The following is a 24,195-nucleotide window of genomic DNA, read 5'->3' as shown; positions in this document are numbered from 1 at the left end:
AGATGCACTCAGACACAGGAGGTAGAACGGGGGTGTCAGGGGCACGGGAAGGGGGGATGGGGCAGAGCTGTGTGATGGGTGAGGAGTTTCCGTTTTACAAGATGAGGACATCTAGACTTCAGTGCTGAACTCCTCACTGCAAAATGGCTCGGATGGCACATTTTATGTTGTGTTATTTATCACAATTTTAAAACAGGTACTAGGATGCTAACTTCCTTTACTTTTTCCTAATAGGCTACAGGATTTGGTAAGGTAGTATAAGCTGAGAAATAAACGCGTAGATCTGTGAGCCTCGGTTAAAGAGCTGTTTCTGAAACCCGATGGTAAGCGCCGTCTACAATGATCGGGAGATGGAGACGCGTTTAACCCCAGCATCACAGCCTCTTTAAAGCGTCGAGGCCCAGATGTGCAGGATGACGACGGCCTGGTCCACAGTTTCTAGCAACATAACACCATCTCTCCGGGTGGCCCCAACATCAGGCATAGTAAATATTCAACAGTGATCACTCCAGAGGGGCTGAATAGCCCTCTGGGGCCCGATGGGTACCAGAGACGTGGTTCCTGACCAAGACGCAGCCCTGCCGCCCTGACAAACCCTTTGCAGTTCTGAGTTCAGTGAGGGTTTACCCTCACCCCTCAGCCGACTCCGGCATCGGTCAGAGAGACAAAGACAGTGCCGCAGCATCTCAGATGTTGCCGTACAGCTTTAAAGACAAAGCAGCTGATTACGTGATTAGCAATTTCTCATGTACACACACACATGCATATGTATGATTTCTAAATGATCTATAAAGGAATTCCACTTACGTGGATTATTGTAAGAAAACTAAAGTACACATGCTTGTGTGTGTGCACGCACGTCATACACGCGGTTCATAATCATGTGTTTTTAAACTTTTAAGAGTCTATGAAAATCTCTACTATAATTCTGGAATAGATTGCATGGCATAGAATTAAAGAGAAACAAAAATACCCTGCAACACACACACACACACACCCTGACCACACTCAGACACAGACTCACACACGTGCTGGGGTGTTCGGGTCTTGGGTGGGGTCCTGGGTTTCCTGGGTCAGGCCCTGGCCCTGTGCACAGGGCAGGCAGAGGGGCGAGACCACCCGCAGCACCTACCATCTCTGCGTCCCCGTAGAAGGCTGCCAGGTCCAGGGGGGTACGGCCGTTCTTATCCATCTGGTCTATCTCGGCTCCTTCCTCAACCAGAAAGTGGACCACTGCCCTGTGACCTTTCAGACAAGCCCAGCTCAATGCAGACAAACCCTCTTTGTCCAGAGAAGAAATGATGGCACCTGAAAGAGAAGCCCAACCAGAGAACATTAACTCGGGCAGACAAAGCCCAGATGCAGCAAAGCGTTACCCAGGGCGAACACCTGGCCCAGGCACGTGGCCAGCAGGTGCCATGGACTTTGAAGCTGACTCGGCACCTGGGCATCGCTGCGGACGCTGAGAAATGGGTACGTGGGCTTCGTTACCCAATCTCTCCACTTGTGTGTCAGTCAGAAAATCTCTGTAACGAAATGCCTTTTAAAATCGGAACCGGAAAGTGCTGAGTCTGCTAAAGCTCTTTGTCCATCCAAAAGCAACCCGATTCGGAGTGGACGGGCGCTCACTACCTTTTGAAAGGAGAAACTCCACGGTGCTCAAGTGCCCTTCGCACGCAGCCACCATGAGGGGCGTCCGGCCCTGCTTGTCACTGAGGTTCACATCACAGCCGCGTTCCAACAGCAACCGCACAATCTGAAACAAACACTGCGAATTACAATCTTCCTGCTACATTTTATATTGTGTTTGCCACCCCCAGGCAGGTCTTCCTACCTTTAAAAGTAGTAGAAAGACTCTTCTTCTGAAAACCCCACTAAGTTGTATAACTGGGTGGCCTATAAACATTTTCTGTTGTGTTCTTTTGAACACAACCTTCTTCCAGAAGTGCACTTTTAAAAACATGCCTGCACCAGGCAGACACAGGAATTTGGGCGCCACAACCAAGCAGTGACCAGACAACTGAGCAGGGCGTGTGGGATCACTGAGCAGAACTAAAAGGAGGCGGGTAACAGTCACAGGTCCCCAGGCCGGCACTGCAGTGACAGTCCTGTCTGTAGGAAAGGGCACAGAGCCGGGGAAGTGGGGCGCAGGAACGTATTCGCCCGCCACACCCCAAGTAATCTGCACTTCCAGGACCCAGAGCTCAGTGGGCAGCTCCATGTCCACAGAGGGCGATTTTTAGCAGAGCTTCCCGGAGGAGAGCCTCGGCTCGGGACCGTGCCTCTGAGCAGTGCCCGTGATGAGGCCGGGGGTGCAAGCAGGAACCTGCAGAGGACCGGTGCCTCCCACGCACCAGCCCAGTGGGGAGGGCTGTGTACAGGGCGGCCCAGACTCTCTCTGGCTTGACGTCCTAAGGCTCCCCAGAGAAGGGGGTGCATTCCCAATGAACCTTCCCAAACTGCCCCCTGCCTTGGGAAAGAGACCGGGCAAGGGGACTGACCAGGGCACCATGTAGACGCTGTAGGGTGCAGAGAACGTGGGCTGCACACCAAACGCCGGGAACGAAAGGGAGAAAAGCACTCATGGCTCCCACCCACAGAGCTGACAGGAATCGGGACAGACGCGACGCCACGATGTGAGCTTGGGTCTAAAAACTCTTCCTGTAATGAACATGCTAAGATCCATTTATGTGCTTGTTGCTTGTGTGTAACCTGGTGCCAGGCACAGAGCAGGTTCACAGCCACTGCCTACAAGATGAAGGAATGAAAGGACGAACCGCTGCTGTCAAGGATCCCAGGTTCCCTTGAGTGAAAGACAACGTGCCATTCACAGGAGAAGAAATGAACCCCGGTGCCGGACCACAGGGGAGACGGGGCCTTTTCCAGAGAGCACAGGAGAACCACCCTTCTCTCAAGGGCAGTGGGCCAGTGGGCCACACAGTCAGACCAACAACAGAAATGTCACAGCAAGTCTTCTGCTGTCGTGATGGGGACCACCCGCCCCACTTCCCTCCCCAGGGAACAGGAAGCCGTGGGGGTGGCTCTGACCTGGCCTGCCTGGCTCACGGCGCCACCCCACCCAAGGCACACCTTCACCCACACTCCGCACGGCACAAGCAGAAGTAAGGCCGCTGAAAACGGGGCTCAGGGGAGCCACGTGTGGGCCCCAGGGAGAGTGGACCCTGTCCCCACTCACTGTTTCTGAAGCACTCAGGGGCCCACTGCGTACCTGCCAGTGCCCTTGGCGCGCCGCGCAGAACAGAGGTGGGACCCCTCTCCTGTTGGTCCGGGACACGGTGGCCCCGCACTCCAGCAGCAGCTCGCACACCTCCAGCTTCCCTCGTCCCGCAGCGGCAGTCAGGGCTGAAGCAAGTCACAGGGAGGGCAGTCGGTTAGGATGTGCTGGCCCCAAATTCTTCAATACTCCTGCCATTGAGAGGGCGGGCTCCACCTATCAGTGGCCCCCCACCCCCAAATCTGGGTGAGCTCTGTCCCCAAGAGAACAGCAGAAGGGTCGCCAGGCCGCTGTCTGGGCCCAGGTCCTAGGAGATGAGCAACTTCCGCTTCCCTGGAACACTCATTCTGGGACTCAGACACCCTGCGGTGAGGAAGGAAGCCAGGGCGGCCCTGTACTGTAGTGAGACCCTCGGCCGTGGCTGTGGGCGTGGAGATGAGCCTCCATCTCTACCGGGCTCGGGGCAAACCGCAGATTCTGGAGTCACTAAGCTTCTGTCCTATGGTTTAGTTTTTTACAGCAAGAAATACCCAAACCACAGTGCGACACAAACACAGATCAGTATTACTGTCCAGTCTGGCCCCTTACCCCAAAGCCATGAATTCCACTCAATAAGAAGAGTTACTGAGGCAGTAGAGGGCACACCCCATCATTCCTGCCTTTCTGGAGCTTAGACGCTCTGTAACAAGCCAACACTTGAGGTCAGGGATGTCAAGAAAGAGAAATCAGGTTACGGAGGGCCCCGAGTGGCCGGGCAAAGGGCCCGGGGTGACCCCAGGGGCGGTGAGCTGCCCGCGGCCAGCCGTGGTGTGGAGAGGGGTCGGCCAAGGGCGGCCGTGGCACGAATGGTGAGGGGTCATGGAGCACAGGCTCGCCCGACACCCTCACATCCGTGACTCGCTCCCACCCCCCGTGTCATGAGTCTTAATGTGAGCAGCCAAGTACTCAGGACGCAGCTTCCCCGTGCGGCCCCTCTCAGAACAGACAGACTTACCTGCTCCAACTCCCCATCGGTCTGGCCATGGCTGAGCCCCCAGGGGCCGCACATGCACAGAAGGACGCGGACCTGACGCCTGGGCCTGATCGGTGACAGAGAGCAGTTCCTCCGAGGAACAAATAAGTCTCTATAGCCCTTCCTGAGGGTTACAGTGCACCAAGCCGGTGACGTCACCTCGTCACACATCAGAGAGGCACCCACATCTGCCCGACAGATCACCTGAGCTCTGTTTCCATCCAGGGGGCCCTATACTGGGGACCTAAGGACACGGAGGTCAGGCCAAGCAAGATGGGGGAAAGCAGACCCTCTCTTTCCAGGAGGGCAAGTCAGCTCTTGCCCTCGGCCCCTGGAAGCGTGGAATGTGTGACAAGGGTGGCTTGTCATCGGCAATCTTAATAATGCTTTCATCTGCCTATTCTTAAGAATTTCTCACGACCATAAGAAGAGTCACTTTCAACAACAGCTGCCATCTGTGATAACTGATTTTCTCTAGACAGTACAACCGGGACAGAATGCGGATGTGAAGTGTGAGCTACTGCAGATCCTGACGGCGGTGCCATTGCTCTCTGTACAAATAGGCTCACCGTCACCGATTTCACCTCTCAACTTGTAAATAAATGATAAACTAATGCCAGTAACAGACTGGATTTTATATCAGTTTTACATATTGGTGCATGGGGTGGAGGCGGGATGTGCTCACATCCAAAATGTTGGAAATTCCGTGGCCAGAGCGATCCCGTCTGCACTGAGAGTCGGCACTAACGGGTCCTGGTCCCACAGCCCTGGGCTCACCCATCACAGGCCACCCCTGCCATGGGGTTCCTGCGAATGATGTCTAAAGCACTGGGGCACTTTCACACATTATCTGGATGGAGCCGACGTGACCCCTGTGAGTGGCCCCTGGGATGGAAGATCTGGCAGTGGGTCACACCGCCTGGACCTGTTGCTCCTTCACGACCTTCCTCCAGTAAAGCCACCTGTGCCCTCTCCTCCTCCAGCTGTAGCTGAGTAGACAAGCGACAACGCCACATGCTGCAGACAGGGGCACGCCCCGCACACGTTTATGCAGGATACCACGGAAAGCAAGAAACTTGGCTTCCATCTGATGAGGCCTGAAGCCGCTGATGCGCCGTAACGTTCCACTCTCCTTTATTTGGTCAACAGGGTTCATGGGCATTAAGAATGGGCCCTGTAAGTCAGAGTGTCTGCTGCAGCTGCTACTGAATTCCTGCCCCAGCAGCACATCAGAAGTGACAGGCCTACACTAAAAATAGGGCTCAGTGCTTCAAGGAGGCGCCAGAGAAGCAGAGGATGGAGCAGCTGACAATTGGACGAGAGCACCACCCAGGCCTGGAGACAGGGATGGATGCCCTTGGCCTCTTCCTTTGTGGCCTGACTCACTGTGCGTTAGTGATGAACTTCCTTCACCGTCTGCCAGAGCCTCAGATTTCTCAGGCCTGGGACGATCACATTCTGCCCACACGTTCTAACGGCGCCTTCATTTGCAAAGGATGCCGGTGAACAACAGGACCGCGCTTTCCTTCTTCCACCAAGGCCGGGTATTTTTGGCTGCATCCCCCAGGACCCTGAGGCTAGGCTGCATCTCAAGTGTCGGCAGCCGCAAGGACTCAAGGAGACCATATTCGGACACCAGTGAGACTGAAACTAGTCAACTGCAGGCTTAGACAAACAAAATCAAGGCAAGCCTGTGCTCTGGAATTCCAACTATTCTAACTTAAAAGGCTGACCTCTGAGCTGATCACCAGACTCTAATGAAGCTCACTGCACATGGCCTGGTCAGAAAATGGGAGAGGGGACCGGGCCAGAAGACAGTGTGCCCTGCAGTGGGTCTGCCTGTCCAGGCTTGTCTGCTGGCCAATGAAACTCAAAGACGAAGAACATCGAAATGAACACATGGCACTTTTTAGGGCTCAAACTGGACGCAGTTTGTTCTACTTGTGAAATCCTTAACAAGGTGGCACTACGCTAATTCAATGTCCACAAACGCAAACATCTGTCTCCGTTGACTCTGACTTTACCTCAGCAATACTGTCCTCTGTCTTCGGAGCATGAGCTCCTTCGTCACGGCAGATACTCGCTGTAAGAAAACCCAACTCACACGCAAGAACACGAAGCTACGGAGAACATCGGTGAGATGTGACTCTGTGAGATGGGTCGTCTGCAGGATCTCTGACATTATTCCAGTGCCCTGGGCGAAGACTTACTGAAACACACCTGCCAACACGCCAGGAACACAGGCATGCCACTGACAGGGTTGTTTATGACATGTCATCGCAGACCTGTCACTCAGACACGCAGGGACGACCTGTCAGCCCCGACCCCGTACTCCTCTGTCCCCAGTTTGGAGACACAGAGAGAAGGGTGACAGGTCAGTATCCACAGAGGCTGCTCCTGGAGTCCTGGTGGCAACCTTGTCACACATCACACACTGATGACCACGGACAAGGACGAGCCAAGCGCGTTCCTGAAACAACGTGCACTGTGGCAGGGCCATCCCCGCGGGCGAGATGCCGAGGGCTGGACGCAGGCACCGTGGCTCAGCTCTGCTCGCACTGTTTTTGTCCGTGCAATTTATTTACTAATATATTGGCTTTCCCCGTCACTTATGAAAATGAGTGGAAAAACAACAACAAAAAATGAAACTGCCCAAGTAGTAGTAAACAGTGGGTTCTCATAAATGTCATCTAGGTGCCAAGATCGAAACCATTAAATGTGACAAAGGCAGTGACGTTTGAGCCTCAGGTGAAGGCTCACGGAACAAACCCCACTCAACTGTAAAGGACAAGAACCAAAGTAAAAAGTTTGGTCATGACATGCTAAGGTGCTCAGCCACTTTCTCCAAGAGCTAAAATATAATCAGGGACCTGGCTGGTGTCGACCTGCAAACCAAAATGTTGCCAGTTCGACTTCTAATCGGGGAACATGTCTGGGTTGTAGACCGGGCCCCCGGTCGAGTTGGGGGTGTGTGTGTAAGAGGCAACCGAACGGTATTTCCCTTGCATGTCGATGTTTCTCTCCCTTTCTCCCTTCTTTCCCCCCTCTCTAAAAATAAAATCTTTTAAAAATAAAAGTGTCCTTAGAGAGTTCATGACTTCCTTAAGCCTTGCTTTCTTAGGCATTTCCTTCTACCACTGAGGGAGGGAGGCTTCTGTTAGAGAGAGGAGCAAACTTCCCAATAGCTGTAAATCCCCTTTGTCCACAAAGAGTGGGCAGCTGTTTGATCTGATGCTCAACAATGGGCAGCACACAGCGAAACACAGCGAAGACGCTCTCACTGAAAAATGTCAAGGTGCTGGGAGATGAACCGCTGAGCAGCCTCCGCACCCCAGCCTTGCTGGGGCCCCTGCTGCCAGGCACAGCCGCGCCGGACCTCATGGGCTGGAAGCCAGCACTGCCCACGTGCTCTCTGAACCTCCCAGGCCTGCCTTGGAGCACCTTCCTCATTGTCCTGACCCTTCCTGGTTGCTCTCCATTGGGTAGAAATGTCCCAGAGGAGCCTGCAGTGGCAGGTGAAGGCCACCGGCTAAGGTCAAGGAGAGGGAATCTGTGTTACAAAGCAACAGGCAGCCACCAAGCAGAAGGTGCACAATGTTGCTGCCCCCCCCCATCAGCCCACTTCCCACTGCACTACCTAGAAAACAAAGCAGAGATCAAATCTGAGAGATAGGGACACTTCTGGTGACTTACAAGTTCTAATGTAAAAACACGCTGTCAGTCTCTGTGCATAGATTAAGGATGAGCCTCAAATTACCAAGAAATTCTTTAAGGAAATAAAATGTGCGAATGCCATTAAACAGGACTTCACATGTGACCAAAATGCTTCTCTGTTCTTCCTACCTGTAAAGTAATTGCAAAGTAGCTATGAGTCTATCACTCAAGACCAAATGCATCATATAAATTAATAACATATTACAGCCCTGGCTGGTGTGCTCAGTGGATTGAGTGCTGGTCTGTGTGAACCAAAGGGTTGCCAGTTCAATTCCCAGTCAGGGCACAAGCCTGGGTTGCAGGCCAGGTCCCCAGTAGGGGGCGCATAAGAGGCAACCACACATTGATGTTTCTCTCCCCCTCTTTCTCCCTCCTTTCCCCTCTCTAAAAATAATAAAATCTTTAAAAAACATATTACAATAATATTTAATATTAACAATCAACTAATCACAACCCTGGCAGCATATTACAACTGTTAAACACTCACAATTCCGAGCTCTGGACAAAATACTACAGGTAAATTCTCATTTCACCTCGACGGCAATCTTTTGAATTAGATGGTTGTGTGCACTTCATCAAGGTGAGGGAATGAGTCACAAGAGTCACATCATTTGCCCCAAATTGTGAAGCCAGTGTCATTCAGGAGCCACGCTATCAAAATAGGAAGATCCTTACATATTTTAATAACATACTACAACACTGCAAAGTGCTTCTGCATGATGCTTCATGGAATTAATTCATACATTCACTTAATACACAACTAACTTCGATGAGGCAAGGCCCGCTCACCCAGTGTTAGAGATGACAAGACAGACGCTCAGAGGTGTTAAACAGCGTGCCCGAGGTCGCACCACGCACAGGAGGCAGGCACGCGGCGGGAAGCCGGGGCGTCTGCCGGAATCGGAGTTCTGAACTCCTGCGCTGCGACCTCCGGAAGTCTCTTTAAAAAATGTCCAACTAGCCCTGACTGGCATAGCTCGGTGGATTGAGTGTGAGCCTGTGAACCAAAGGATCGCAGTTCGATTCCCGGTCAGGGCACATGCCTGGGTTGCAGGCCAGTTCTGAGCGTCCCCCGCAGGAGAGGCAACCATACACTGATGTTTGTCTCCCTCTCTCCTTCCCTTCCCCTCTAAAGATAAGTCAACAAAATCTTTTTTAAAATGTCCAACTAATCAAACGGACTGGAAGTGCTGTTTTAGAACAAGAGTGCGGGAAAACACTTTTGTTCTCCTGAAGAACTATTACGCTGTCTCCCACAGACAACAGGAGTAATCTACAACAACCCCGTTCCCTTCTAACTCTGGACATGTCGCACCCTGAGGCCAAAACAGCAGCTCAATGTCGCGATCATTCAGACACGATGGCAGGAATATCTGTGCTCTCCTTCCCGTCCTGGTCCTGACATGATTTTTCCCTGATCTTATATATGCCATTTCAAAAAAGCCTCTTCAAATCCTTTGAGGAGTAATGTGTGCTATAAATAACGTAAATTGAATTCGGAAACAATTTCCTAAAATGTGGATGACACAAATCACCTTTCATCCAGACTTAGTTCTAAAAATCTACTGGAAGGTCGCAGCTTCGCAGCTGTCACTTCTGACGTGTGCAGGCGGTGCCCCCGTTCCCGGCAGGCCCCCTCGCACGCCGAGCTACTCACAGCCCACGGGCCGCGTGGCTCCCGACCTGACGGGCCCTGGTGCTCAGGGGGGCGCAGTGCGCTGCTCAGCGTGCAGGGCGTCTTCACATAACCACTTTACACAAGTTCAGAATCTGCTCTCAAAAAAGAAAGAGCAAGAAAGAATCCAAATATCATTTCAACGAGAATCTGAAAGCAGCAATGATGGTTTTCCTGTGGGGGGGCCAACGACCTGTCGTCAGGAGTCCAAGGAGTGACTGAAAGACCAGGCACTGGTGTTTGTAGGAGAAGAGGCTCTAAGCCACCAAAATGTACGGGAGGACAAGTTTCCATGCTGAACGAGAGGTTTGTTTTCTAAAAAGGATTACGAAGGAACCATGAGCCAGAACGATGTCTCTGTACAGCAACAGCAACATGATAAAGGTGTGAAGAGAGTTCCCGTAAGGGGTCGAGCTACCAGGCATTTCTGCACCTGAGGGTGCTCTCGGTTTTCGACGTGCCCCGCCCTGCACCCCTCCTCTGCCCTGTCAGGCAGGGACACAGAGGCCAGCTGGCTCCTCTCATCCTCTCGGCAGCAGGAGTGGTCTCCAGAACATCCCACGTCCGGGCCCAGCCCCAGGGGTCTGCGAGCGCAGGAAGGGGACAGGGTGTGGACAAACCCAGTGCCCTCAGTTCTTACCCCAAACCAATCCCCTCGCCTGTCAGGGTGACTCCCACACCCACCAGTTTCTCCAGAGCCTGGGTTACGCCTCCCCCAGAGTCCACAGGCCCCACCTTGCCCTTCCTCTTACAGGGCTCCCCTCCTCTCAGGGTTCTGTGTTAGCCTAACCTTTCTGTCCCCTCCCGAAGTCCTGGGTTACCCCTCTGTCAGCCCCCCAGGACCCTGGACTCCCCCACCCTGTCGTGGGTCACCCCGTCCCTCACAGCCTCTAGGGTCCTGGGTTACCCCCTTTCGTGCTTCTATGTCAAGGACAATCAAGAACGTCTGCCTCTGTTTGGACTGACAGAAACCTGGGTTTCCGCTCACCTTACCTTCCTTAAAACAAACCCTAACAGAGGCAGGAGCACCCTGACAAGTGCCAGTGACCACCGGTGCCAGTGAGAAGCTCAGGCCCTCCAAAACAATCGAGTCTCAAGTCCCTCAGCTTTTCTCCGCAAGACACCTTTAGCGAATTCCTTAACACAAATTCTCCACGTGCCCCAATGAGCAATGGACAAATGCTTCCTTCCAGTCTTTCCCCTGAAACTCTGCCCTGGATGTGAATGTCAAACAATCCAGTCAGTTTTAAGTTTACTTTAAATTCTTACCAAATAACAGCCCTTCCCTCTCCAAAAAAATACAGTCCAATTCAAACAAACAAAGCGTCATTTCTAACCCAACCATCAGGCCCCGGTTCCCTGGTGCATGCACTACGCTCTGGGCGGGCTTGGGCCTGGATGCGCCTGCCGCTCAGACCGAGGGGCACCTCCCCTCTGGGGGGTGGGTGGGGCCGTGGAGACCAGAGTGAAACTTGGAAGACATCAAGGATGACGTGCAACAATATTTCATGGCTCAGTGAGGAAACAGGTGTGAGGGCCCTCTCCCCCAGGGCTGGCCTGGAAAGGTCCCCGGCCTGCTGCCAGGCCTCAGACCCAAGTTCCAAGGGTTGCAAGGTCACGTCCAGGTCTCTGGCCAGAATCAGAGGGCAGTGAACTGCTTCAGTGTGCTACGGAGATGGAGGGCGATGTGGCCACGTAACCTACTCAATTTACAGTGGTCAAAATTCAGCCCTTCATGGAAGTAGAGGCAAAAAAGGTGCTTTTAACAGCTTTAGCATAAAAAAAATACATAGTATGTATGATGACTAACCTTCTTCGAAAAGTATTTGCCAATTAAAACAGCACAGCCAACATAAAGAAACCCTTACAGGAAGCGTTTCAGCCATGCGTCTAACCACCTCTGCGGCAGTGCCCTCCCCACAGTTCAGGCAGGGCAGTCCCGGGAGCAGCCTGCTGGTGGCGCCCTGCCCACGGGAAAAGCCCAGGTCTCTGGCCGTTAGCAGACCAGCGATAGAGCCATTAGGAAGGTTTCCAAGGGACAACACATCCCAGGGCCTGCAGTCTGGCTGGTAGGGCAAGAAGGGAGCCGGCATGGACACAAGGATGGGCAGGGCCTCCAGAACTCGCTCTGTCAGTCGTGCCCACACCACCTTGGGTTGCCAATAACTGTGCCCCTGAAGACGCAGTCCAGCGTCCTGCCACACTCACGGCCCGGCCCCCTCCCTGCCGCTCCAACAACCAAACGTCTCCCAAGTTATCACGCAAAGTGAATGTCGCCGACCCTAAAATTACGTGGCTTTGTTTTCTGTAAACCCGCTTGTCCACTCGGTCAACGCCTACGAGAAAGTGCCAGACTAGGTGAGTGGCTACCAGGTGGGACAGCACGAGAGGCAGCGTCCCCGTCATCACAGAAAACTCCACTGGCCAGCACCGGACTGGGCCCGGTCGCCGTACACACAGGTGAGCACAAGAGGCATGGGAATTTCTGCCCTGCTGAAGCTCACAATCTGGGCGAAACAGCCTTTTACCAAATAAGCAGCACAACAATCAGATTTATAAGTGACAAGTGCTACAAAGGGAAATGCAGAATGACCTAAAGGAGTCGGCTGGGGAAGGCTCTGCTTACAAGATGCATTATTTGCCCGAACACTGGCAAATGCTTACGTAGAAGGGCCTCTCTACTCCTGCAGAGAGTGAGCAGCTGGGACCAGAAACAGCAGGCTCACAGGTGTGAGAGCTGCCTGGAGTTTGGAAACACGGTCCAACAATTCACAACAGCATGAGGTCACCAGGTAAGCATCCAGCATCTCTGATCCTTTCAGGCTGGGCTAATCGACATCAAACACCAGCATGGGAACAGTAACTCTGTCAGGTCGGGCCTTTGCGGGCGCCAGCATGTACTTGTCACGGTCGTGGAATGCCCAAAACCGAGAGCACACGAGCACCTGACGGGCTCTCATCAAGTTCTGGCTGCCCGAGAACCATGAGACTGAGTCAGTCTGACCAAGCCTGTGAATGTCATGAGCACAGGGTCTGGGCAGGCTGCAGGGCAGAGCTGCTGGGTGTGGAGACACCAGCAAGGCCAGTCCTCTCCAGTGGGTCCCACGGCTTCTCCGTCCAAGTGAGCATGAGGAGATGCGCTGAAGAGCCACCACCAGACTGAAGACCTGATTCTGAAGGGCTGGGCTCTCAACATCAAACAGACACAAAGAGCAGGTGGCCCCAGATGCTGGGGAAAAGGGAAACTTACCTCTCTAAAGCTGGTGGTACAGATGGTCTACAATTTCTGAAAGCTGTAGATTTACTGCCACAAACCCTACACTGAACACTGTTACCACTTTACATGAGTGCCTTTAAAATCTCACACGCTTTCTTGTCTCTTCAAACCTAAGACAGGAACTTCTGTGATGACTTCTGATGACTCTGGGTCATCATCAGGGAGACTCACCTGGTACTGAAGACACATGATTGTCCCTACTCCCACCATCCCCACCTGGACTGACTTGAATGATGAGGAGCCTCACGCAGGTCTGCCGTTCCCTCTGCCCCCTCCTCAGCTGTCATCCCCTCTCACAGATGACCTGCTCCTTCCAGTCAGCACTGGGCATAACAACCGCACTTTTGCAGAATACAGTACACACCCTAGGACTGCAAAGGCCTGCCCCTGCAGAAAAGTGGGAAGGCCTCTGTGCAGGGATTTAGCATCCCCTTTCTGGAATGTGGCTGTCAGAGAAGGACAGGCCGGTGACTGTGCTCCAAACAGGGCGGTGTCACTGCACAGAAAACAATGAGCCCTTCAAAGCCAGGCAGGTGAGCCAAAAACAGTCCCAGGAGACCCTGCCTTGTAACCCCATCAGCTGGTATTTTAAAGCCATGCTGTTCATAGCTGAAGCTACACTGACAGACTGGTATAAACTTATGCAAGTTTTCAAAGACAAATAATGAACTGCATTATTCACACAGAGCCTCCAGCTATTCTGTCATCTTCCCACACTCCAGAGAGGATCAGGCTCAAGATCCTGTCCGTAAGTCATGGCTGGAGACAGACAAGCTCCATTCTTGAGTGTCTGAGACACAAAGCACCACTGACCACACCCAGCAATGAGGACCAAACAGAACCAGGAAGCGAAACAACTGCTTTCACTTCCAAGCGTCCGTAGCAATTAGAAGCAGGGCACAGAGTGCAGCGTGGGCCACACGGCCAGGGCGCCGTCAGGTTGCTGCCCAGCGGGAATGAGGATGGTGAGCTGATACCCATCCATGCTCTCATTGTCCGGGACTTCTGTTCTGGGGGCCTAGGGGTTGGGTAACGTGGGCCCTCCGTGGCCGAATCCCAAACAAGGACCTCATGATCTGGGCAGCGCCCCCAATTTGCAGATGTTCTCATTGAAAACTTCCTCTGCAGGATTTCAAAGTACAGCCTTCTTTGACAACTACAGACCAGGAAATTAGGAGGATTAGAGGAGCAGACAGGGGTGCTCGTTTCTGAAGGAACGCAAGAGAAAGGTGGCAGATGGGAACACAGAGAAGGTGAGACAGACTTTACGGACAGAGAGCCCCCGGAGCCCCGCACACCTGAGAAATGGTGCTCTACTCTTTCTTGGTGTGAATAAAAAATTTTTTTTCAAAGTCCCTCAAACTCTTGGCTGATGAACTTCACCCTGAAACCCGCTGAGGAAGGGTGAGAACTACTTCTAGGTTGCAAGTGATCTGAAGGTTACACTATGGAAGGTGGGGCTGAGCTGTTCATCTTTTCATTAAGACCTATGGGAATCAGTGTTTCTCTTCCACGACTCTTCAGCCACAACCTAGCAGATTCTCAAGGCGGGGAGGGGGACAGCGGCCCCAAAATTCAGGACGGGTCATCGAGAGACACAACAGACCTCTCACGCAGAGCCTTCAAAGGCAGTCCTTCTCTGTTTCTTTCTTCCAGAAAGAAAAAATCATTGCCGGTAGTAAAGGTTGGAGATTCCCATTTGGGCTCCGAGTGTGCCATTAGCTACTAGTAGCACTAACCCCATCGCCACCTCGGGCACCTCTCAGTCTGTGTCGCCACAAGCTGGACACCTCACACAGCTTTCACCGGGGTCCTGAAGCGCGAGTCACCTGATGCCACCTGGGATGCCTGTTAAGAAAGAGTCCCGACTCCCCTGGACCTGCTAAATCAGGATGTCTAGACACCCGCATGCCGGGGTTCCCATCATCAGATACGTTTGGACAAGAATCTGTATCTTCGCCACAACCCTGGAAAGCAGATACCGTTCACCTCATTTGCCAAGGAGGCAAAGTAACTGGTCCAAAGTGGCTACGCTAGGCAATGAGAAGGCAGGGATGCGGGCCTTCTGGTTCAGCACAAAGTGAAGTCTCGCGCTTTCCTGCTCGGCCACCCACAACACAAGATGGAAGTGGATGAAACTGTTTCTTCTTCAGAGTGTAGAGCAGCTTATACCATGTGAATGGGTGAGCAGAAGACTCCGTAAAGAACCAAGGACAATACTGAAGTCTACACGCTTAGCCCCAAGCATAATCCAACCCTGTTTGAGGTTCTGCGTTCTCTGAAGCCAGCTCCAGGCCACCTCCCCGAGGCACCACACCAGCACTGCCAGCCACAGGTGGCAGACCCCCGGGGAGGGTGCCAGGCCCTGAGGTGCAGGCCTGCGCCTCACCCACCCCCAAACTCTCTGAGACTTTTCATAAGCATGAGTTTAGCTGACAAACTGTACACACTGCCATCTGGTTTGTTAGGAAATAATTCAGAAGCACGTGGAAATGAATCTACGCTGGGAAGGCGGAAGTCATGACAAGTATGTCCCCCGCAAATGCACACTCGACACCACCGGCTGCATCTTTTCAATGATGACTTGTACCTGCAAGTCTATTGGTACATTCCAATACCCATTCAGTCCAATGGAAAACCTTAAAGCGGCATTCTCCATATCAAGCTGACAGGTCGCCAACTCAGATCTTCACTAAGACACACTGCGAGCTTCCCTCCCTTGCTACGGTGAAACATGCATACCCCTCAGCAATGGACTTGGTAGCTTGTTTTCAGTCTTTTAAGTAGGGCCCTGAGGCCCAAGTCCTGCTCTCATTCAACAAGGCAGGCCACAGCCTTTCTCCAATCAGCATCTGCGGCATCTGCAGCCGGGGCTGGAAGTTCCTGCCCTGCTCACAGGAGACCGTGTTGGTTAGGTTAAGGGAATACCTTTGTTAGGTATCTTGGCTGACATTCATCAGATGCATTATTTCTAGTTGACATTCATCAGTTTAACAGGAACTGCTAGTCTAATCTGAAAAGATTCAAATTCCGTATGCTTCTAGGAGAGTTTTTACTGCTCATTTGGGAAGTTTTAAAAGCCGTAAGCTTCAAACGCCTCACCGTAAGGCAGCAACAGGACGACGTGCGCCCCAAATCATTCATAAGGCAGTGAGGCTAAAGTGGGACCCAAACGGCAGGCTGGTCCAGACCAGGAGCCGCGGACCCGTGATTACCTGTTTCTCCCCACAGCGTGTCCGCGCCGTTGACGTCTACTTCATGTTCCTTTTCCAGCCCCAGCAAGCACTGGACCACCTGTCAGGAGTGGCAAGGCGATTTAATGAGTTCTCAGAGCCATGTGTGCTTATTAGAGGCCTCGTATCAAAGGACAGAGTGTGTTGTTTTTTCACCATGATTAGCTCATGCTGCACAAGCAGAGAAATATAATGAAAACCTTTTCGAGCATAATTCATACGCTATTCACACTTTCGCTCTGGGAAGGATAAAAAAAATCTCTCAGTGAATTTCAGCAACATTGTTTAGGATTACAGGTACTCAGAATTTTAATGAATTCCAGCATGACCCAGATACGCCAGCCCCATCAACAGAGGGCCCAGGCCCAGGAGATCACAGAAAGGGCAGTTTCTGCATAAATTGCCGGAACAGGGTGACTCCATTTTCACAAGGGAAGAAGACAAGGCAATGCATATCTCTTCAATAAAATAAATAACACTGTCCAAATGATTTTTCTGACTGCGTGGCTATTCTTTTCCATACAGGCATGTGCACCACCAAAGGGCAGGTGGGACCACAGGAGTGGAGGCAGAACCTGGCTCACGGACAATCCGTGTGCCTGAGCCCAGACCACAGCCAGCATTCGCCCCGAGCAACAGCGGCAGCAGAAGGGGACGGCAAAGCCGTTTTCCTGTCTCCCGATCTGCACCCTTTGTGGTAGGCTGAACAATGCCCCCAGAAATGTCCACACCTTCATCCCCAAACCTGGGAATGTTCCCTTCTATAGCAAGAAGGAATGTGCAGATGTGATTACAAATCTGGAAATGGGACAATTTACCTGAATTACCTAGGTGAGTACCTCACATACACCTGATGTCACCATTTTTTTATAAGAGGGACAGGAAACACACGCCTGGGGGAGGGGATGGAAGACAGGCACAGGCTAAAGTGATGCACTTTGAAGACAAGAGAAGGAGCCACAAGCTAAGGTGGTGGCTTCTAGAAATGAGAAAAAGCTAAAAACCTTTCCCCACGAGGATCTCCAGAAGGAACACTGGCTTCCTAACACCTTATTTTAGCCCCCTGACCTCCAGGTCCGTTAAGAGAATAGGCGTGTGCTGTTTTAAGCCTCTGAAATCTGGGTCGCTTGATGCCGCAGCATTAGGAAGCCCGCACAATGTGCCCTTCGAGGGTTTTGGTGAATGAATCCTGGCCTTCTCCACAAAGCGGTTACTGGCTGGGCTGAAGCTGCTTCTACACAGCACTCCTCCCAGCCAGCTTTCAAACAAGCTGAGTTTATCATAAACCTATCATATATAACTTAACCCATTTTTATGAAATATGGTTTTTTAAGGAAGTATTTCTTCCTAAATTAAAACAGAGGTTGACTGGTGTTATTGCATATTTTTGTAAATCTCTCATGTCTCTCTTAAGAGCTGCATTCTCTTACGTTTCTGCATTCAACTTGTGGCAATATATTGTGCCGATGTACATCGTATATGTGTATTTTTAACATGTGTGCACCGTGTGTGTGCACACAGGGCTGTGTATGCTGCCTTTGTGTTTTAAATGCCAAAAGGCAGGCAACCAGCCAGCCAGCTTTGCACCCAAATCTACTTTAAATCATTGTGGGAAAAACTCTTACCAAATACTGGCAAGTCTGATTGCCTGAGGAAAACACAGGGGGAGAAGAACATGGAAGGCGGCAGGTAAGGCATTATTACACTCACAGACACACTGGTCAGGAGATGACAACGAACCCTTCAGACGCGGGACTGCCGACACCTCCCAGGAGTGTGTGCCCTACTGGACCGCTGCCGGAAGGTCTCCTCCGGTGCAGGATCTGCCCGCGACGGGCATTCTTACAAGCCGTGAGAGCGCTGATGGGGTGCTTTTTAAATCCTTCAGTGCACTCAAGAACAACTTCAGAATTAAGATCCCATGTGATTATTTTTTAAAAGAGCACAAGGACAAAAGAATGAACCCAAGTGTGTGTGGGGCATGGGGGAGGGGTGGCAGGTAAGGCGGAAGGACAAGAGGCTAAAAGTATAAGAGGGAAGGAAGAGAGGAACAGACGAGAAACAGCAGAGAAAGAACACTGCGAGTGTTACGAGGGGCACGTGGGAGGGTGTGCCCCCACCGTGGGAGCACGCACATGCACCTGACACTGGGGGCTCTGGGCTTCCACTCATGGGAAGGGCGGGTGCCAATGCCTTGGACTGTGGCTAAACATGGTCAAGCCAATGCTGTTTCTTGAAATCCTCATTTTCTTTTGTCTCTTCCATGCGTCACAGGCCAGTACCCAGAAGAAGGTGACTGGCACCAGTACCCACCCCACTGGACTACGGCTTCCAGGTTCCCAAGAAGGAATGGTGCATCCTCACTCACCGGGCCGTGGCCCATGCTGGCGGCCGCCGTCAGTGCCTGCTGCAGGGCTTGGCTCTTTTTCAGTGCGCCTGGCTGCGAAGGGCCGGTCGACCACTCGCAGCTCAGCAGGTACTGGAGAATGTCCCCGTGGCCCCTCAGTGCACTGTGGACCAGCGCACACTGGCCTTTCTTATCCAAATGGTCCAGCTGGAAGGCAGGAGCAGGAAAAGTCACACTTTAGGTCACCTTTTCTCTGTGAACAGGGGTGCCACCCAAGTGTTGTGTGCAAACCCCATTCTACAGCATATGTACATGAGGTTCCTGTTCCAGTGTGTCTTTCTGGAATACACCAAACCCCCGCTGGAATTACTTCGACAGGATGAATGCACTGTTCCAGGTTCTGGGTTCCCCTTGTAGAACTTGCTATCACAGGCCACCCTGCTCACTCACTGTGTCTCTTCAGCAAACAACTGGGAGCTCCGAGTTCTCTGGAAAGCAGGTGTGAGGACACGGACCAAAAGCTCAGCCAAAGGCCTGTGCTCACCAACTCCAGTCCCTTGAGTGGAACGTTCTAAATTTGCTGTGACAAGCTATGATGGGGGTGGAGCAGAGCAGTTCTTTGGTCACTAAGCCAGGAGAGCTGGCAAGAGGGCTGGATCTGGAAAACCCAGCTCTCAGTGAGTACGGTCAGGAAGAGACTCTGAGTGGTGTCTGATGGGGAAGGAGGCCCCATGCAGGCAGGCGACCAGGGACAAGTCAGTATGTCAAATGTGGCTACAAAGCTGGGAAGGCCAGCTAGCCACAAAGAGCGTCTGCGTGCCTCCTGAAGGTCCAAAGGCAGCAGACAACGTGCCACTCCCTGTCTACACTCGAGAATCCTAGGCTGGAAGAGGAGCAGAGTACAGCCTCTCCTTGCTTGTACATTCTGGGGATGCGGATCCTTGGCCTCCTCCTACAGACCTCTCAGCCGGGATGCAGGGCAGGGGAGGCTGGGCTGCTAGCCTCCGAATGAGGCTAGGTCACGTTTGGATGGGGAAAGGGAGGTGTAGGGACGTGCAGGAACTCGCCCACTGGAGAGCTTAACAGTGACTGTCCTCTTCCACGAACTAAGTTGAAGTGCAGCCATTCCAAATGTCGCGTGTTTGAGAAAAAAACAAAAAAAGGCTCCCTTTGTCACTAAAGTCTAATGTCTTTTTGAACCTTAAATATCCTGATTAACATAAAGGCAAATATCAGCAATCTATTTCTATTGTTATTCAAAGCACGTCTCCCTCCCCTGCCACAAGGAAATGCTCCTAGTGAACCACATGGGGTTCGCTCTGCACTCAGCACTGTCCTCATCCAATCTGGGAACCCTGATGTTCCTGCAGTAACTCACTGAATGAAAACGTTAACACGCTGACTTAGTTAATGCTCACACAACGGCCTGTAGTACTGCTGTTCTGCCCACATTGTAGACGAGAAGCCGGAGCCATGCAGCCTCAACAACTTGCCTGACATCCCAGCTGGTAGTTGGAGAGATGAGGATTCTGGGCTAAGACCCGTGGAACTCATTTTATTGTTTTAAAAAGAGGCATGAAATGAAATTGGGTAAGGTGAGAAAAAAATCGAACATTTAAATCCCTTCAACCTATCACTGCTGAGTTAAGTTCCAGGTCCACACCTACAGGCTTTTGAAAGGAGGGCCCTTCGCCTGCCCCTGGTGGCCGTGGCGAGGGACCTGCCTGGGAGGCTGCCTCCCCTGGGCAATGTTAAGCAGGGTAAGAGCAAGACACAAGGCCCCTTTGCCTCCATGGCTGCGCACTCCAGCCCCGCCTCAGGCAACATCACACAGCAGTGCCTGAGCTCTGCCCTTTCTGTTTACGGGAGATTTCTATTCATTGCAATTCAACAAAGTAGAGACAAAGGGAAGACTGGCCCAGTCAATAACTCTAACAAGGAAGTAACGACACTTCCCCACACACCAGGGAAGGCTGCTGCTTACCCTTGCCCCCTTCTTGACCAGCAGGCACACCAGCTTCATGTGGCCAGCAGCTGCCGCGTAGCAGAGGGCGGTCATGCCGTTCTCCGACATTCCGTCCAAGCAGGCACCAAATTCCAGGAGCAGAGTGACCACCTCCTCATGGCCAAGGTGAGACTGGACGCATAGGATCGGGGCGTTATTTAACACTTCTGTCCTGTAGTTCACATTGGCCCCTCCCAAAATCAGGAGGCGGCTCACCTGTTGGAAAATATAAACAACATTAATTTCTTACATAAATTTCACAGCATTTACAGTGACTTTCTTTAAATCCTCACCCAAGGAGATGTTTATTGATTTCAGAGAGAGAGGGAAGAGAAACACTGATGTGAGAGAGAAACGTCCATCAGTTGCCTCCCACATGCACCCCACGGGGGATCAAACCTGCAACCTAGGTATGTACCCTGACCAGGAATCAAACCCCAAACCTTTGGGTGTACAGGCTGATGCTCCAACCAACTGAGCAACCAGGCAGGACAACATTTATAACAACTTGTGGGGAGAAGGGCAGCATCCTCATTTTAATCCAGTGGTTCTCAAACTTGAATGTCTGCTGGCATTACCTGGGAATGTGTTGCAAGTGCACATTCTGAGTGTAGGAATGTAAAATGGGCAGCAGCCATGGAAAACAGTGCAGAGGATCCCCGAGATCCAGCAATCCTACATCTGACTGCGTAGGATCCAAACGAAACAACAACGGGATCCCAAAGAGATGTCTGCTCTGCCATGCTCACTGCAGCATTATACACAATAGCCAAGAGGTGGAAGCAAACTGAATGTCCTTCAATGACTGAATGGATAAAAAAATGTGTATGTGCATTTCCATAAAATGGATTATTATTCAGACTTTAAAAGGATGGGAACTCTGACACATGCTCCAACATGGATGAACCTTATGGACCTTATGCTCAATGAAATAAGCCAGACACAGAAAGATAAATACTATGATTCTTCATATAAAGTACCCACAGTAGTCAAATTCACAGAGACAGCAAGTAGAATGGTCATTGCCAAGGGCCAGGGGGAGGGTGACATGAGAGTTGTTTAATGAGTATAAAGATTTAGTTTTATATAGTGAAAAAAACTTCTTAAAACCTAGTGTCCAATAATGTGAATATACTTAACACTACTGAATTCTGCACTTAAAAACATTTAAGACAGGACTTCTGGCCAAGATTGAGGCACAGGCAGATAGATACACTTTGCCTCCTCACACAACCAAAGGAAAGTCAGTAACAAATTTAAAAACAAAAAACAACCAGAACTGCCAGAAAATCAAACTGTATGGAGGTCTGACAACCAAGCAGTTAAAGAAGAAACATTCATTGAGACTGGTAGGAGGGAAGGTGCCAGGCGGCCAGGCAGAGAGGACATGCGGTCTCACATTTGCATGTGGATGAACCTGGAGGAGCACCAGGGGAGGGGACAGACCACACTACCCAGGGCTCCAGCGCAGGGAAATGAAGCCTCAAAACCTCTGGCTGTAAAAACCTGTGGGGGTTGCAGCGGCAGGAGAGACTCCCAGCCTCACAGAAGAGCTCGTTGGAGAGACCCACAGGGTCCTAGAACGTACACAAACCCACCCACCTGGGAATCAGCACTAGAAGGGCCCAATTGGATTGTGGGAAATGGGGGAAGTGACAAAGCCAGCAGAGAGCCGAGCAAGAGGCATTGTTCCCTCTCAGACCCCTCCCCCACATACAGCACCACAACTCAGCAACACGGGTTGCCCTGCCCTGGTGAACACTTAAGGCTCCACCCCTTACAATGTAACAGGTGTGCCAAGACAAAGAACCCAAATGAAAGAACAGATCAAAACTCTAAAAATAGAACAGACAAAGCCAACCTATCAGATGCAGAGTTCAAAATACTAATAATCAGGATACTCACAGAAATGGCTGAGTATGGTTGCAAAATAGAGGAAAAGTGAAGGCTATGCAAAGTGAAATAAAGAAAAATATACAGGGATCCAACAGTGAAGAGAAGGAAACAGGGACTCAAATCAATGATTTAGAGTAGAAGGAAGAAATAACATTCGACCAGAACTGAATGAAGAAACAAGAATTCAAAAATATGAGGAGAGGCTTAGGAACATCTAGGACAACTTAAAAATTCCAACATTCGAATCATAGGGGTGCTAGAAGGAAATCGGGAAGAGCTAGAAATTGAAAACCTTTTTGAAAAAAATAATTGAGAACATCCCCAATCTGGCAAAGAAAATAGACTTCCAGGAAGTGCAGAAAGCTCAGAGAGCCCCAAAGAAGTTGGACCCAAAGGCACATCATCGTTACATTACCCAAGATTAAAGATAAGGACAGAATTTTAAAAACAGCAAGAGAAAAGGAGACAGTTACCTACAAAGGAGTGCCCATAAGAAGTTCCCCAAAGAAGCCTTGCTGGCAAGAAGGAGCTGGAAAGAAGTATTCGAAGTCATGAAAGGCAAGGTCCTACATCCAAGATTGCTCTATCCAGCAAAGCTATCATTTAGAATGAAAAGGCAGATAAAGTGCTTCCCAGATAAGGTCAAGTTAAAGGAGTTCATCATCACCAAACCTTTATTAGATGACATGTTAAAGGGACTTATCTAAGAAAGTGAAAAAGATCAAAAACCATGAACAGTAAAATGACAATAAACTCACAACTACCAACAACTGAACCTAAAAAACAAGAACAAAAACAAACTGAGCAAACAACTAGAACAGGAACAGAATCACAGAAATGAAGATCACATGGAGGGTTATCAGCGAGGAGGGGAAGGTAGAAGAATGGGGAGAAAGATACAAGGAAAAACAAGCATAAACGGTAGGTACAAAATTGTCAGGGGGAGGTGAAGAATAGTATAGGACATGGAGAAGCCAAAGAACTTATATGTACAACCCATGGACATGAACTAAAGTGGGGAGGATACTGGTTGGAGGAGGGGTGGAGGGGAATAAAGGGGAGAAAAAATGGGACAACTGTAATGGCATAATCAGTAAAATATATTTTTAAAAAATAGTTAAGATAAAAAAGAGACTAAAGCAATGATTACCAGGAGGGAGAGTGGGGGGGGGGGGCTGGGTGAAAAGGGGGAGGAGAAATACAACCAATAATACTAATAAGTTTGCACCATCACAGGGCATTACTGGGATTGGGGGTAACATGCTAACATATAAAAAATGTCAAAGCACTGCACCTGAAACCAATGTAACTAATACATACCAATTATACTAAAATAAAAAATTAAAACAGTTATGACAATCAATTTTATGGGTTTCTCTCTTTTTTTTAAACAAAATTTAAAAAGTCTAAAAGCGCATTCTCAGGCCCCTCCCCCTGGACTTCTGATTCACTTAGATCTGGGGTCAGGCCTGAGAATGCACCTTTTTAACGAGTTTACAGTTTATGCTGATGCTGTTGGTCTCGGGGGTCCAACACTGGAAAAATCACTGCTTAATCTAAATAAAAACAAAAGTAATGTTTCTGGCAATTCAATAATCATCACAGGATTAAATAATTACCACTGAGATAACTAGGCCAAAAGCAAATGCGAACATCTCCTTTCTTCCCAGGGAAGCAGACCTAAGAGAACAAGCAGAACCCAGGAAAATGCTCGTGCCTGGGATTGTCAGCAGCTCAAGACTCCTAAAAATAACCCTGCTCAACTGCACACTGAACTACTCGAATCCACATATGAGGGGCA

The 24,195-nt window shown here is 50.8% G+C and overlaps 1 protein-coding gene across 5 annotated transcripts in view; it reads right to left on the bottom strand.

Moving 5' to 3' along the window:
* TANC1 (tetratricopeptide repeat, ankyrin repeat and coiled-coil containing 1) overlaps positions 1-24,195 on the bottom strand; it is a 222,223-nt gene that overhangs the window by 16,272 nt on the left and 181,756 nt on the right. For all 5 annotated transcript variants that reach the window (XR_008389666.1, XR_008389667.1, XR_008389668.1 and 2 more), the window contains 6 exons: positions 20,478-20,714; positions 18,515-18,700; positions 16,129-16,207; positions 3,230-3,363; positions 1,633-1,756; positions 1,133-1,308 (listed from right to left, as the gene is read on the bottom strand). Coding sequence is in view for 1 of the 5 variants with exons in the window: in XM_037140442.2 (XP_036996337.2) it covers positions 1,133-1,308; positions 1,633-1,756; positions 3,230-3,363; positions 16,129-16,207; positions 18,515-18,700; positions 20,478-20,714 (936 nt within the window). In the remaining 4 variants the exon portion in view is untranslated. The remainder of the gene's footprint in view (positions 1-1,132; positions 1,309-1,632; positions 1,757-3,229; positions 3,364-16,128; positions 16,208-18,514; positions 18,701-20,477; positions 20,715-24,195) is intronic.

This window comes from Artibeus jamaicensis, unplaced genomic scaffold (assembly GCF_021234435.1).
Source record: "Artibeus jamaicensis isolate MK-2021 breed Jamaican fruit bat unplaced genomic scaffold, CSHL_Jam_final contig_936, whole genome shotgun sequence".
NCBI lineage: Eukaryota > Metazoa > Chordata > Mammalia > Chiroptera > Phyllostomidae > Artibeus > Artibeus jamaicensis.
Note: the sequence above shows the minus strand (reverse complement) of the source record. Positions and strands in the feature narration are given on the sequence as shown.